Source organism: Pyrgilauda ruficollis, unplaced genomic scaffold, assembly GCF_017590135.1.
Source record: "Pyrgilauda ruficollis isolate IOZ18807 unplaced genomic scaffold, ASM1759013v1 scaffold74, whole genome shotgun sequence".
NCBI classification, from domain to species: Eukaryota; Metazoa; Chordata; class Aves; order Passeriformes; family Passeridae; genus Pyrgilauda; species Pyrgilauda ruficollis.
Window position 1 is genome coordinate 1,145,638 of NW_024529266.1, and position 14,621 is coordinate 1,160,258.

The 14,621-nt window shown below is 37.1% G+C and overlaps 1 protein-coding gene across 1 annotated transcript in view; it reads left to right on the forward strand.

The window, feature by feature from the left end:
* Positions 1-14,621, forward strand: part of CERT1 (ceramide transporter 1) — a 78,444-nt gene that overhangs the window by 12,204 nt on the left and 51,619 nt on the right. Inside the window, exon 3 of the mRNA XM_041486078.1 lies at positions 11,520-11,636. Within this exon, the coding sequence (XP_041342012.1) occupies positions 11,520-11,636 (117 nt within the window). The remainder of the gene's footprint in view (positions 1-11,519; positions 11,637-14,621) is intronic.

Genomic DNA, 14,621 nt, shown 5'->3' on the forward strand with positions numbered 1-14,621 from the left:
GTTGCTCAGCTGTTTGTGTTTTTTCTTTTAAGCAGCCTTTGCTACCAAGAGCAAAAACAGCCTTCCCAGCTGTGGAGGTTGCATGTTTTCACTAACTGGTATATGACCATTAAGGAATTGTTTGTGGTTCTGCGGCTATTGATTTTCATCTGTGTCCATAGTTTCCAGGTCTTTGATATCTCATGCTAAAATTTTGTATCATAACAAGAGACATCTGGTTCCAAGGTCTAGTTGATAGAGCCGGTTTTCATAACAAGTTAATGAGATCAGCTCAGGATTGGGAATTGCATAGTTAACATAAGTCCTGTTGCTAATAATGTTCATACTGCATTTATAGAAATGCTTACACAGTGGTACTGTGTTAAGTTGCTTATGTTTGGATTCAAACCAAGCTAATCTTAAGTCGTAGTGTGGTGCTTCTGCAGGTACATCAGGCCTTTATTCTAGTTTGAATGCCACTGATTTCCTAGAACAGGAATTTCCATTCCCATTGCCATGAATCTAGGTCCAGAATGTTGTATTCTATCTGTCAGCTCAATACAGTGCTATGAAGCATGGCTTTTCAGTTAGGGTGGAGTACCTTCTCTGGGTATTCACTCATGGTTTACTTGTGAAATCCATATTGTTCTTTTGCCAGTGGTGTATGTGAGAGTGCTGGGTCTCCTGTGCCACGCTACAGTACATTGTGTGAGGTACAAGTAAATTAATCAATATGTAAATACTTATAGGAGTGCAGCAGTGTGAGTGTGATTCCTGCTCCTATATTTGACTGTCCAGTAAAATTAACCTTTAAGAAAAGTGGCTCAGACAGTATTTTCTGCATTCTCTAAAGTTGGTACAAAATTGCTTGACTTCCTTCCTGATTAATAACTCTAGTTTCTTGCTGTATGTTATGTGGTTCCTAAGAAGTTTAACATAGTGATTTGTCATCAGTTCTAGCTTGATGTTTTTCTGTAGTTTTTTTCTGTGACTGGTGCATGTTGTTGGTGGATAATGCAAATATTTTGTTCCAAGTGGAAACCTGAGAAGTATCATATGAATTTGTTTGCAGGGGATTCACTTAGACTTGGTTCTCACCAAAGTAATAACATGTATGCTTCCATTTCCATAACTGATAGTTAGCTCTACAGGTAAGTTTTGTAAGTTAGAACAAGTTTCAAGTTCTTCAGACTGTGTTTAAATAGGACAGCCCCATTAGTTATATCCTGTTAAATCCTACAGGCCCAGAGTTATATCCTCTCTGTGTGTCTCTAAATCTGTTAATACCAATTTAGTAATCCATGGAACTTTTACATGTATCTGTATTCACTAGTAGATCACTTAGGGTGACAGCTGCAAGCACACGCTGGTTTACAACTATTTCAACCTTGCCCCCTTTATTCTAGTAACACAGTGCTAGTCCATGTCTTTGACTACTTTTTAGCTGACATTTCAAGTGTACATTTGTTATACTCTGTCTTTCTATTAAGTAATTGTTTTTTCAGTAGGCAGTTGAGAATAGGAGTGTCAGGGATATGTTTATATATAAACCAACACAGCATGACTACCTACCAATTCCACTTCATTAACACAAAAATAATTTGATAAAATACTAATCTAAAAAATCATATCAAGTAAGATACTGTCCTGTAAGATAGATTAATTCTTCACAAATAATTATAAAATTTATTTTTTATATGATCACTTTCTGCATCTGAATCTATTTGGCAGATGTGCAGAAAAACAGATTGACCAGGTTTACACCCGAGATCTGTAATTTCAAATTTTAAGTGTGATACTTGATCCAGACTTAAAAGCACGGTTCTCCCATGGGAGAGCTTCTTTGCAATGGATTAAACTAAGCTAATTTTAAATTTGCATGCTATGCTGACAAGCTAATTTTAAATTCTGCTTAGATGCTACTCCTTTCACTGGCCTCTACTTTAGCTAGGTTTTGAAAAGAAAAGATCATGATTTAGAAGAAAATTTAGTGTTTAAAGGCATTTTGAGAAGAAAATAACCTGACTCAAGACCTGAAGCAGAATATTTGGATAGTAGCAAATAATGTAAGAACATTGAATAGCTTTTATATTTTTAAGCCTATTTCCTTTATAAGTTTTTTTCTACATGTGCAAATGTGCCATTATGAGAAAGTTTTCTTTTTAATGTGCTAGTGAGCAAGAAGTTAGATATCCCATATTTTGCCCCTGAAGGTTTATCACTTCCAATAGGCATAGAACTGTCTTATTTACTTGATTGTAAAGCAAACTCCTAATCTGTCGTAAAAAAAAAATATAGTACAAATAAATGTAAAAAGAATAAAACCAGTCAGTGTAACTAAAAAGTGGGTTCTTATTGTTTATGAATAACGACAAGGAAAGGCAAGACATTGTAGTCCAGTGTTTCTATTAGGTTTTGATGGGAAGCCGGAATTTTGTGTTGTGACTCCTGGTAGACCTTAATTTGCCAGATTTGTGGATCTACTTGGCTTTTCTTGGGGGCAGCAGGGCGCAAATCTAGAAAATTAGAACTTGTAATGTCTTTTGGGACTTCAGTACATTATTAATAATATGTATTATAAGTAATGAAGTATAATGCTGTCCTTAAGTTGTTCCTTCCTGAGACTTAGATCCATGATAGATGTTGATATTTAAAAAATCCTTGCAAAATTAATTACTTCAGTGTTTGTAGTTCTAAACTGTAGTTCCAAGTGTCATCAAAAATAAGTCATAGTGAGAGAAGGATCTTGATGAGCTGTTATGATTGTGCTGAGTGTATGTCATGGGGCTGGGGTCTGCCATGCAGCCTCTGTAAGGGCACTCCTGGTTGTCCTACGCAGAACATGGTCAGCTTCAGGGGACAACAGTGCAGGGCACAGCTGAGCCTCACAGCCACTGTGTGACATCTCAAAGTAAACAGAGTTAAATGGCAAAAATGCTGCTCAGCAGTGTGTGAAAAGAGAGGAGTGAGGAAAAGGTGTGAGAAACAGCTGGCTGGGCAGGTAGAGATGCGCTAGCCACAGAGTGAGATCCCCTGCAGCCTGTAGAGGAGAGTGTTGTGCAGGCGTTTTTGGTGTAACCTGTGCAGAGAATGACACCAGACCAGATAACCACACTGCAACCTGTTTAGAACCCAGCAGTGGCTGCTGGATATGTCTTAACAGAGCCTGCAGCCTCCAAAGAGCCCATGCTGTAACAAGTTTAGCCTGTAGAATTGCAGTGATGGATACAAACCTTGCTGGAGCATGTGAAAGCATGAGGAAGCAGTGGCAGAAATAAAGTGTTAGACCATAGCCTTCTTGTTTCTCACCATCTAACTCTACTTTGCAATAAATTAAGTCACTTTTCCCTAAATCAAATATTTTTGACCATGCTAGCAGTAGGTAAGTGGTCTTTCTGTCTTTATCTTGACCCATGAGCTTTTCAGTGACCCTGGAGAGAAATACACTAACTTGAAAAATACTGCTATTTAGTATTCAATAAGGCATGAATCACCATGTTTTGACTGGTCTCATCTGGTAAAATCCTAACCACACGTAATATTATTTGGTAAAACACACATTGTGATTCAGCTGATAGAATTTTTCTATTGATGACTTTAAGTAATATTCACCATTTAGAATGCAACTTTAAAATCATGTGAGTGGTACTTCATTTCACTACCTTTCTGTTCAAAGTTTTTTCGAAAGTTAGCATGTTTTCAGCCATTTTACATTTTGGAAGTAGGGGACAAGTTCTTCACAGTTTAAATCTCATTAATTGTTTTCAAAAAATAAGATGTGCACTTTTTCAAACTTGGTTTTTTATTTGCTTTTTTCTAGTTAACTAATGGCAGCCTTTGCCAGTTCCAAACTGGTTTTACATGATAGTTGAAATACAATTCTCATGTGTGCTTTTAGAACTAATTCCTTCAGTCACACAGCACAAATCTTCACATAAACTTTTTTGGGAGGTTTTGTTAGCACCTCAACATAGGTACATGTACAATGTGTTCATATAACTTTTTTATTTTTCCTGATATCAAATAGGCTCTTTTTTTCCTTTATTCTCATAGTCAAAGTATGTACTTCAGTGTTAGCCTCAATTCTCAGTAACTGCAATATTTTCTTGCTTTGATACATGCTGCTTGCTGAGAATCATGGAGTGATTTTTTAGTTTTCTTTATTTAATGTTGTTACCTGCTACATTGCATTGCTTTCCCTTTTTTATTCCATCAAGTTAACTAATTTTTAAGGTGCTCATTATCTTAATTCTATTGCTCATCATATGTTTAGCTTCGCTTTTTTTAACGTAGGATACTGGTGTTGTCCATTGCATCCTAAATTATCACATGCACATCTCTCCCTTTGACCAGTTTGCTGCCCTTTGTTGTGAGTTTTCCTTCCTTATGGATGAATACAGTGCTCTTTTGAACTTCTGTCTGTTTCAAAAGTACTACTACGTTACAGATGCAATTTATTTTATTCTGATCATGGCTTGTGCCCCTCTGTCCTTTCTTGTCCTATCCATATTATCCTGGAGTGATCTTCTGAATTTCTTGTTGAAAACTTGAGAGGATAGAGGTGGTTTTGGCATTTGAGTGAATACATCCAGGTCCAGAACATATGGAATGATCTGTGAAAACAAATAAGCAAATCTGTAGGTTGGTGGTAACTGCTCTGAACATTTGGGTTTTTTTGTGGAGGAAGTGGTAGTTTGTTCAGGTACTCTGTAACTGGAGAATTTCAGGAAGTTGAAGAACAGTGCAAAAAGGATGCTTTTTCCTGAATGCCATGGGAATTGTAAAAAGCTAACCAGTAGATAAATTGTACCTTGCACGGTAGGACAGTGACACTGTTCACATGGGAAAAGTTGTGTGTTCAGCTTTGTTGAGCTGGAAAAGTTGTCTATGAATAGTTATAGTCTGGCTTGTATCTCATTTTCTAGGGTATAACTTTTCATGTCTACTTTTATAAGAGCTATTGAAGTTGAAACTGGTGAAAAGATTTATAGGCCTATTAACATGAAGTTGCATGCAGATAGACATCAGAGTTGCAGAGTGGTGTTCCAGTATTTCCTCAACAGATGAAGCAAAGGGCAAAATGCTAGTTGTATTCCAAGTGGAAAAGAAGTGATTGCCGGATGGTTTGTCCCTATACACATGCTACATGCAGAACAAAGCAAAAAAAAAAAATCTGCAGGCATGAGTTACAGCATTTGCATGAATGAAATATATACAAAATACTTGTTAGTTTTACTTGATAAGGCTCTTTTTTGTTTCTTAAAAGCTGAGTATTTGCTTTTTTAATAGCTTTAGGTACTCTGATATAAAGCATGTATGTGTAGGCCATTTTTCAAAGAAAAAAACCTGGAGTTTGATTACCAAAACTTGGATTTGTTTTCTCAATTTTCAGTTAAGTAACTTCTGACACCATACTCAAACCCACTCAGAAAGAAAGAATGTGAAGTTCTCTTAACTTGCTTTGAGTTGCACTAAGAGAAGCAAAGGGGGAATATCAGGTTTCATGTTTTTCTTGTCAGGCTAGGTGACAGCCTCTGTTGAATTTATGCTAGTGACATTCATGTCTGAGATCTAAGGAATTGTAGTTTTCATTTTCTGTAGGCCTCTATTGTTTGTCTTGTGCCCTACTTCCCAGCTCAGGATTTTCTTAATAAGAAAAAACTCGGAATTTTAAAATAATCTCAGCTTAGGTAAATTCTAGTTCTGCAATGAGAATAGTGGCAGAAGTACACTTTAATAATGTAATATGCAGACTTGAATTGTATCTGCTGTGAACCACCCTGGCTTTCCTCAGTAAGGAAAAGACAAAATGCCATTAACACCATTTGCAGTAATGAGAGAGATCAAGCAAAAGTTTTTTCATTCAGCGTTTGATTTTGAGGGTTTTTTTTCTGTCATGGAGTACTCTTGAAGGTTATAAAGTATATAAAAACACTTAATCTTTCCTGTGTGATTTGCCTTAAACACCTGAACCAGTATTTTTCAAGCAGATACTGCTCTGAAGCTTGTTTAATGAATATCTCAGGCTTGACAGCTGTATAGCAGGAAGGATTTTGTGGCAATGCAATCAGCTATGACTCATGAGACCGGGGCTGGCTACTGACTTCCTCAGTAACTGTAAGCCAAGTGAGTGTTTTCTCATGTAAACTGTTCTTGCTTAGAAATGTTCAGAATTTATGAGCTAGTGTTCATTAGTTTTGGAAAGATCTAGGATGCTTGAATACTTGGAATTGCTTTGTTTCTGCAGGATTTTCTGCAGGTGCCTTGGAAAAAAGCTGAGAAGTCCTACAGAAGGGCTGTTTGTGGATCCTGGAAGCCTATTTATTGTAGCATGTTCTTAAATAGAATTATGATTTAGCTGTGGGGACTTTCTGTTGGTTTTCTTTATTTTTTAATGAGGGCTCTTGAAGGCGCCCTTGGCATACACAGAGATTACCTCTGCCACAGACACTTAAATCTGTGCTTAAAACTCAGTTTTGAAAATGCTGTAAATATTTTCAGGTGCCCCCATTCAAAGTGTCTTGATCTGGGCTTTATTCCCCAGTGCTCTCTCAATTTATGTACGTTGCTTGAGACTGCTGTGAGTTGGGAAAAAGCAGCTGAAGTTCTCCAAGGTGCTTTAAATCCTGAGGATAGATAGCGAACTCCTACTTTCTTCCTGTTTCCTGCATAACATTCCTCTTTCTTGCCTTATCTTTGTTGTGAAAGGTCATTAGGACATATCCTGGCCTCAGCACATGTCCTTAGCTTGTTACAGATGAAAATCCCTATTTATCCTCCAAGGTCCTGTCATGTGACTGGCTAAGAACTGTACCATTTTAAAACAGCTTGTGAATGTAAAAAAGGGAAAAGCAACACTACGCTAGAAACAGTGACTCTCAGAAAGAAATGAGACCTAAATGAAATGAGTTGCTGTCTACAGGAAAAAAGGTGAAGAGAAACGGAAAAACATAAAGGAATCAAAGTAGTCTTATGAGAATGTTAGAAGAATAAAGGACAGACCTGAGAAGTTGTGAATAACACTTTGTGGTCTTTGTTAGATGCAGCTACAGAAAACAATAAAAGCTGTTATAGGCAGAGGTGAACCAAGGAAGTTTGTCTGTAGCTCAGGGGGAGAGAATGTAACAGGTGCTGCCCATTACATACAGAGTATGTATCTGCAAAGTAACATACAGAAGCCAAGTTACCAGTGAAAATGAATATGAATTCCGTACTGGTGGAGAAGGGGGTTAATCAACAACAAGCTTATTTGTTCTGTGTTAAGAAAAGAACACATCACATGATTCAGGTGATTTGTCTTTTGTGTTCAGTTAATTCAGGGTTCTTCCAATGAAGCATGTTTTCAAAAAAAAAACAAACCTATCAGAGAAGGATGATAAACAATTATTTCAGCTGCCGAAAATAAGGAAAATAGGTAAACAATACATACTATTAAAATAGGTAAACAGCAAATCATGTATCACCTGCCTAACTTCTTTTTGAAGCATATTTAACCTTGTAGTGGTTATTTCTTTTCTTTAAGCAGCTTGATCTAACAGGATCATCTGATCAGCTGTACTTTTTTATAACATGAAACAGCACGATGAGCTGAGTATAACCCTAAACCTGATTTATAGAATCACAGAATATGCTGAGTTGGAAGGAATGCACCAGGATCACTGAGTCCAACTGCTGGTCCTGTGCAGGAGAGCTTCAAGAGTCCCACCGTGTGCCCAAGGGCATTGTCCAAACACTTCTTGAACTCTGTCAGGCGTGGTGTTGTGACTGCTTCCCTGGGGAGCCTCTTCCAGTGCTCAACGACTCTCTGGGTACAAAATTTACTCTCTATATCCAAAATAAACCTCCCCTGACTCAGCTTCATGCCACCTCCTCAGGTGCTGTTGCTGTCCATGAGAGTAAAGAGATCAGTGCCTGCTTCTTTGTAAGGATGCTTCTTATAAGGATGTTGAAGACCCACAATGAATTCTCCCCTCAGTCTCCTCCAAGCTGAAATGACCAAGTGACCTCAGCCTTTCCTAAGGCTTCCCCTCCAGACCCTTCACCATCTCCATGACCCTCCTTTGGATGCTCTCTGGTAGCTTTATGTCTTTCTTATATTTCCATGCCTGAACCTGTCCACAGTGCTCAAGGTGAGGGTGCCTAAGTGCAGAGCAGAGCAGGACGATCCCCTCCTTTGACTGGCTGGTCAATTATATATATGTGTGTCTGTATATTTACAGTATATATATATATATAATATATATATATATGTATGTGTGTGTGTATATGTATATATATACACACACACAGACACACACACACACATATGTGTATATATATACATGTGTATATACACACACACACACACATATATATATAGATGACTTAGTCTCGTAACTACATGTACTGCAGAAGTGTTTACGCAGTAAATAGTAGAGAAAAGTCTTTAAAGTATTCTCTGGACCTGGACAGAGAAAACATCTTCTTTCCATGTCTTAGCAACAAGGCATGAATTTTCACATCTATTAGAAGCTGTTTTGGAAAGAAGGTGAGTACAGAAACCTGTCTTTGAAAAGAAGAGAGGTAATAGTCTTTAAGTTGCATTAGAAGATATTTAGATTAGATATGAAATTCAGGGGAAAGCAAGGATGATGGTGAACTGAAGTAAGTGCAGCATACAGAAGTGTGGGATCAGTAGTGCTGCAGGCTTTTAAGACGAATTTTGGGAAGTCTTTCTAATTGCATACAATGTAATTGCTTGTAACTCTTCCCAGAAGACTTCAAGAATGAGAGATCAAGCTGAGGAATGCTATCATGTCAGGAAAAACCTTGATAGCTAATCTTTCTGTTTGGGTGATTTTTTGGAGTATCTCTGGTTGTTGTAAATCATCACATGACTAAATGAGGGCCTGTCAGAGGAGTGGCTGGGAACAGGAGTTTAAGCATGACGCATTGCCTTGGCAAGTTTGCTGTTCTAAAGCAGATAAACTTCTTTTACATATATAATAATAATAGTAATAGAAAATTCAGCTTGAAGAGACCTGGACTAGAAGACTTGTTTTGTCCTGTGTTAGGTCTGTGTGGCAGGTTTTGGTGGTGGGGGGCTACAGATGTGGCCTCTGTGTACAGATGCAGAAGTTGTCTCCTTATCTCACAGACCCAGCTCAATCTGCGTCCAAGATGGACCTGCCAAAATGGAGTTCATCAGACATGATGGTATATTGCCTCTGTGATAACATACCTAAGAAAGTGTAAAAACTGCTGTGCAGCATGGATTGGGAGAGAAGGCTGAGAATATTTGAGAGCCATAGCTCTGCAGAGACAGAGATCTGTGAGGAAGGAGGGGGAATGCACGATCAAGTGCTGGAGCATAGATTCCCCTGCAGCCTGTAGGGGAGACCATGGTAAAGTAGATTGTCTCCCTGCACCCACCAGCATCCGTGGGGTGTGGGAAACCCATGCTGGAGCAGCCTTCTAGCAGGACCTGGGGCCCCATGGAGAGAGGAGCCCATGTTGTGTAGTAAGTTTGCCAGCAGGACTTGTGGCCCCCTGGGAGACCCGTGCTGGAGCAGGCTGTGTCTGAAGGACTGTGTGCTGTGGAAAGGACCCACGCTGGAGCAGTTAAGGAAGAACTGCAGCCTCTGGGAAGGACCTATGTTGGAGAAGATCACAGAGGTCTCTGTCCCATGAGAAAGTTCTTACGCTGAGCAGGGAAATAGCATGACGACGGAGTGACAAAAAGTGTTTGAACTGACTGTAACTCCCATTCCCTGTTGCCCTGCAGTGCTTGGAGGGATGAAGTAGAGGAAAATAGGTAGTGAAGTTGAGCCTGGTAAGGAGGAATGGGGTGCCTTTAAAATTTTCATTATCCTACTCTGATTTGACTGGTAATAAATGAAACTCTTTTCCCTGAGTCAAGTCTGTTTCGCCTGTGGCAGTAACTGATGAGTGATCTCCCTGTCCTTATCTCAATTCATGACTCTTTCATCATATTCTCTCTCCCCTATCTGGCTGAGGAGGGTAGTGACTAAGATTTTGGGCACCTGGCATCCAGACAGGGTCAAACAACATTGTGTCCCTTTTTACACCCTTTTGTCTGGTTCAGTGAAGGCAAAGGAGTGTATAGAACTAGTTTTGAAAGTTGGTTGAATTTAATTAACTTGAAATGGTCAGGTATTGGGTAATGAGTAGCTATAGTTGTTTGACTTGATTTTCAATTCTTTCAGTTACTGGAAATTTTTCCTATGGGAAGTTTAAATTTCTTTAACATTGAACATTCAAGTGCCTGACAAAGTATATGGAGCTTTAAGCTTACACTTTGGTTTTTTATGTACTTTTGTTAAACTCTTTCCAATTCATTTTTTAAATTTGTAATTTGTATTATGTTATACTTTTCTTCTTCCTTATATATTAAAAACAGAAAAAGAGAAAGGTGTGTGTTTGTTTATGTGAAAGTAGCTTCTGGTTTCCAAATTCTTTGAAAAAAAAAATCTCACTAAAACTGAAATGGTGTGCATGAAAACAAATGAGACTTACTTCTAGGTTTTCTTTTGTGGAGTGTTTAGTCAGTGATTAACAGTGTTTTAGTTTGTATTGGCAGTGTGTATTTCTAATACTTGTCTTTAGCATCTGGTACCAATATTTGTGGTCCTTCAGACTATGTCACTAGCCTTTATCCTGGAGCCTCTTAGCCTCCTGCAGTTATTTTCATGTGTGTTTTTTCTTTGTATTCAATTTCAAAAAGGTGTTCAGCTACATCTGTATTACATGTCTTTAAAACTGGCTTTCAAAGATGAAGGGTGTGGGAAATATTAGGCTCAGTTGGATGTTTGCTAAGGAGTAACTTTGAATTGAACAATGTCAGGATACAGGGCAGATGAGATCACTGTTTCCTGTACTTTCCTTACCAGCTTCACTGTTGCATTAGTAAAAGCTTACTGGTATTTAAGGCATGAGAACTGAAAGTTAGATACAATTGAGTGGAGATTGATGTGAAAGGATTGCATATGGCTTCCAATTATCTGTGAATATTCATGGTGAAAATAGTCGAGGCAGGACATGTCACAGCTTGTAAGTTCCCGCTCCGACTTGTCATTTGGATGTAGTCTGCTTTTATGGCTCTATCCTGGTATTTTTTCGCTATGATGGGTGTGTTTACCTAAAATTAATACTGGTAGCACTAATGTTATGGAGTTCCTGTCCTGTTTTGAAATTAAAATGTATATGTAGGAATATTTTCCAGTATGGTAGATATTTTGCTGAGGGATTTGTTTCAAAGTATTTGAAAATATGGAACTTACTATGTATGGAATTTATTTATGAAAATTTTATTTAATAAGAATGTATTACACAGGCTTTTCTATTTCAGAAGACCAGCATCTTTCCTTATGAGAGTATATGTTCATTATTTGAGACAGCTACATAATACAGAATTTAGAATCTAGGATGAATTTGAGACAATAGAGACAGATTTTCTAATTAGTGTTTGATTGTCAAAATCTGTGAGATAATGTTGATCATGTTGCTAATTTTAGCTACTCTTACACTCTCTTCTGTCACAGCCCCATGACTTTGATGAATGCAGATTTGATATCAGTGTGAATGACAGTGTTTGGTACCTCCGGGCTCAGGATCCAGACCACAGACAGCAATGGGTAGATGCAATAGAACAACATAAGGTATGTTATTTTCTATTTTCTAATTTCCATTCTCATTCCCTCATTAGATCAAGCATAGTGCTTGCAGAGAGTTTAAGCTTCCCTGTACAGTCACAAAAATGCTCACAGTATTTATGACAGGTAAAAGCTCAAGACTGAACCTGTGTTAAATGTTTCAAATTGACTTGTTCTTCACATAAGACTTTACTGGGGGCTAGCAGCTGTGAGCCTTTTTTGAGCTCTCTAGCTTGAAACTAAAAAAGCTTTTATTATGTTTGAGTGATGTTTTCAAGGTTTTATTCATCTTCTCTCTGACTGTTGAATTGCTTCTTAGCTATCTTGTTTGTCTTAGAGTCAGTTCTCTAGGTTATCATTCTGGTTTTGGGCTCCTCTTTTTCATCATTTGACCACTTTTACTGTATCTGATCACTGACTTTTGTCTCTTTGTCTTTTAAGGCACTATTGTTCATCCGCACTGTTGTTCATCTTTCTTGATCTGTTCTGTATATCTTCCAATTAATTAAATTAATTTCATTTTAAAAATACCTGACCTTCAAGCCCTTTAGGTCAGGTAGAAGGTACACAAAACATCCCTTATGTTTTCAGGTATAAGACAGGCACTGTCCCAAGGTGTAGCATTGAACTACAATACCTAGCCCAGTGCAGCCTCTCAGTCTGGGTTACACAGGTATTACAGGAATACAAATTGAAATAGATATCCAAGTAGGTATGAATTTTTACCTTCAGCTTCTTGAAGTGTTGTCTGCGTAGGTACTGTGTGTCATTAAGAGATTTCACCTTGTATTGGCCATTCCTTGCATTAAGCAGTACATGTTCTTAAATTTAAAGTGCTGCCTTTTGATAAGGGTTCTCTAAAAAAAAGTCATCTCAATGGGACTATTCATCCCTTTGTAGCTTGGCATTTTGCCTTCATTTTGATGCAGAGGTAATATTAAAGCATAAGAAATTAAGTTGCAAAGCCAGGATTCTTTCCTGTAATCTAATGAAAAAATATAAAGTTAACAGTGGCACGTTCTTGAGACAACAATACCACAATTTATTCCTAGTGCAATACCTGAGAGAAATTTCTTACAAGGATACACTGAAGAAGTTACAGGATTCCACATCTGTAGAACTGGCGTTTCAAAAACTGGTAGGCTTGGGGCTTTTCAGGTATGGTTTAGAGTAGTCATGGAACTTCATAGCCCTAGGCTAAAATTTAGACTAGGTTTCATGAATGATTTAGCTGGGGAAATGCAGAACTTTAACCTGAAGCTATATAAGCAGAAATGCAGTCTGTGTCATTGAATTCTACCCTGTAGGAATGAGTGATGAAAAAACCCAGATCCTATCTTAAACTCTGCCCATCACTACCTCAAACCTTTTTCATACTATTTTTCTATTATCTTTTGTAAGATTCATCTGAACGGTTGCTGAGTTTTGAGCTGCAACTTTATGGAATCACCAACTCATAATACAAGATTATTGAATGGTAGTAATTTAGAGTTTGCCATTGGAAGTGTTGATTTGGTATTGTTTCTCTGTACTACTTAAAAAATCTTGCGTTTTTCAACAGTGATTTTTTACCTGCGTTAATACTCAGCCCTATCATGAAGTATCTGTTAATTTTCCTTTGTCTGGTATTATTGATAAGCTTTTATTGGTAAGCTTAAATTGTCTTATTCAACCTTCTTTTCAGATCATGAATGAATATTGAAATTCTAGCATTCCAAAAATCATCTCCTTTTATAAGGAAGACTGATTACTTATACAGTTTTTTTCAGCTTTAAAAAATGATCTTTTAACATAATTTAGGTTTGGACAGTTTAGACTTCCATTCTTTGCAACAGTTTGGTAGTTACTTAAATAAATAAATTGTGCCAGATCTCTGCCTTTATGCTTAAAGAAGAAGAACGAAGGTTTGATTATTTACACTACCTATTTTTTTCGAGTATTTATAATTAGTATAGAAATAGGGATAAGAAAGTGTTTTTCATTATTTTAATGAAGTTACTTTTCAGCTTATTTTTTAAAGAATTAGGGTGTTCTGGAATGTTGTAAAAACAGAAGAAAAGTATATCTACAAGTAGGAAGTGGTAAGAAGTCCTTCTGTATATGCTGAACTAACAAGAAACAGTTCAGTTTGCATCTTGCTATCCTAAGGAAATTATAGTGGATTTGACTGTTCTGAGTCTTACAGCTTTTCCACTATGTGTAGTTTGCAGTTTCATGGCTATTTGACATTTTTCTGTTTCTTTCATACTCTTTTTTACTCTCCAGTGTTTACAATACTTAAGGCAAATAGCAGTTGTTTTCATTCTTAAATGGAGTAGAAAATACTGTGGCACGTCACTTCTAAATAAGCTATCAAAACATTTAGTATGTTAAAGTAATACATTATTTTACATACGTACTTACAATACATATTTTTATTTTAAAATATAATTTTTGTATTATACAATTAAATATCAAGAATATCATTATCAAAACAGCAAGGAAAACAGTAGAAATTACTGCAGTCTTGTAATAATAGCTTGAACTCAAGTTGAAAGTATATAATAAATATCAGAGTTACTAATGTCTTCTTTCCAGTGCAATATTCTGTTGTCTTCATTATATGGTAGGAGTTTTGTGTGATAAATATAGGTGCAGAGGTGCATCTGTTGCTTCTAATGATTTTAGAAAAATAAACAGTAATTTCATGACCAGAAATTTTGAAATCTTGACCAGCACTTGAAAAAGTGCTGTATTTACATAAATAGGTGTTTGGTAGAATTAAACACAGCACAGAAGTGTCCAAATCCAGTCTTCAATCTGATAATTATTAGTGGTTCTTAAAGAATATGTCTCCAAATACCTTGTTTATGTACTTTCATTGAGGGGTTAGTGCTATAACCTGTTATTTTTAATATAGGTTTGTAGGGAAAATATTTAAGAAACAGTACCTTTTTCTGATATAACTTTGATGGGATCTGAAAGAAAATATTTTCATGGAATCTGGAAGTC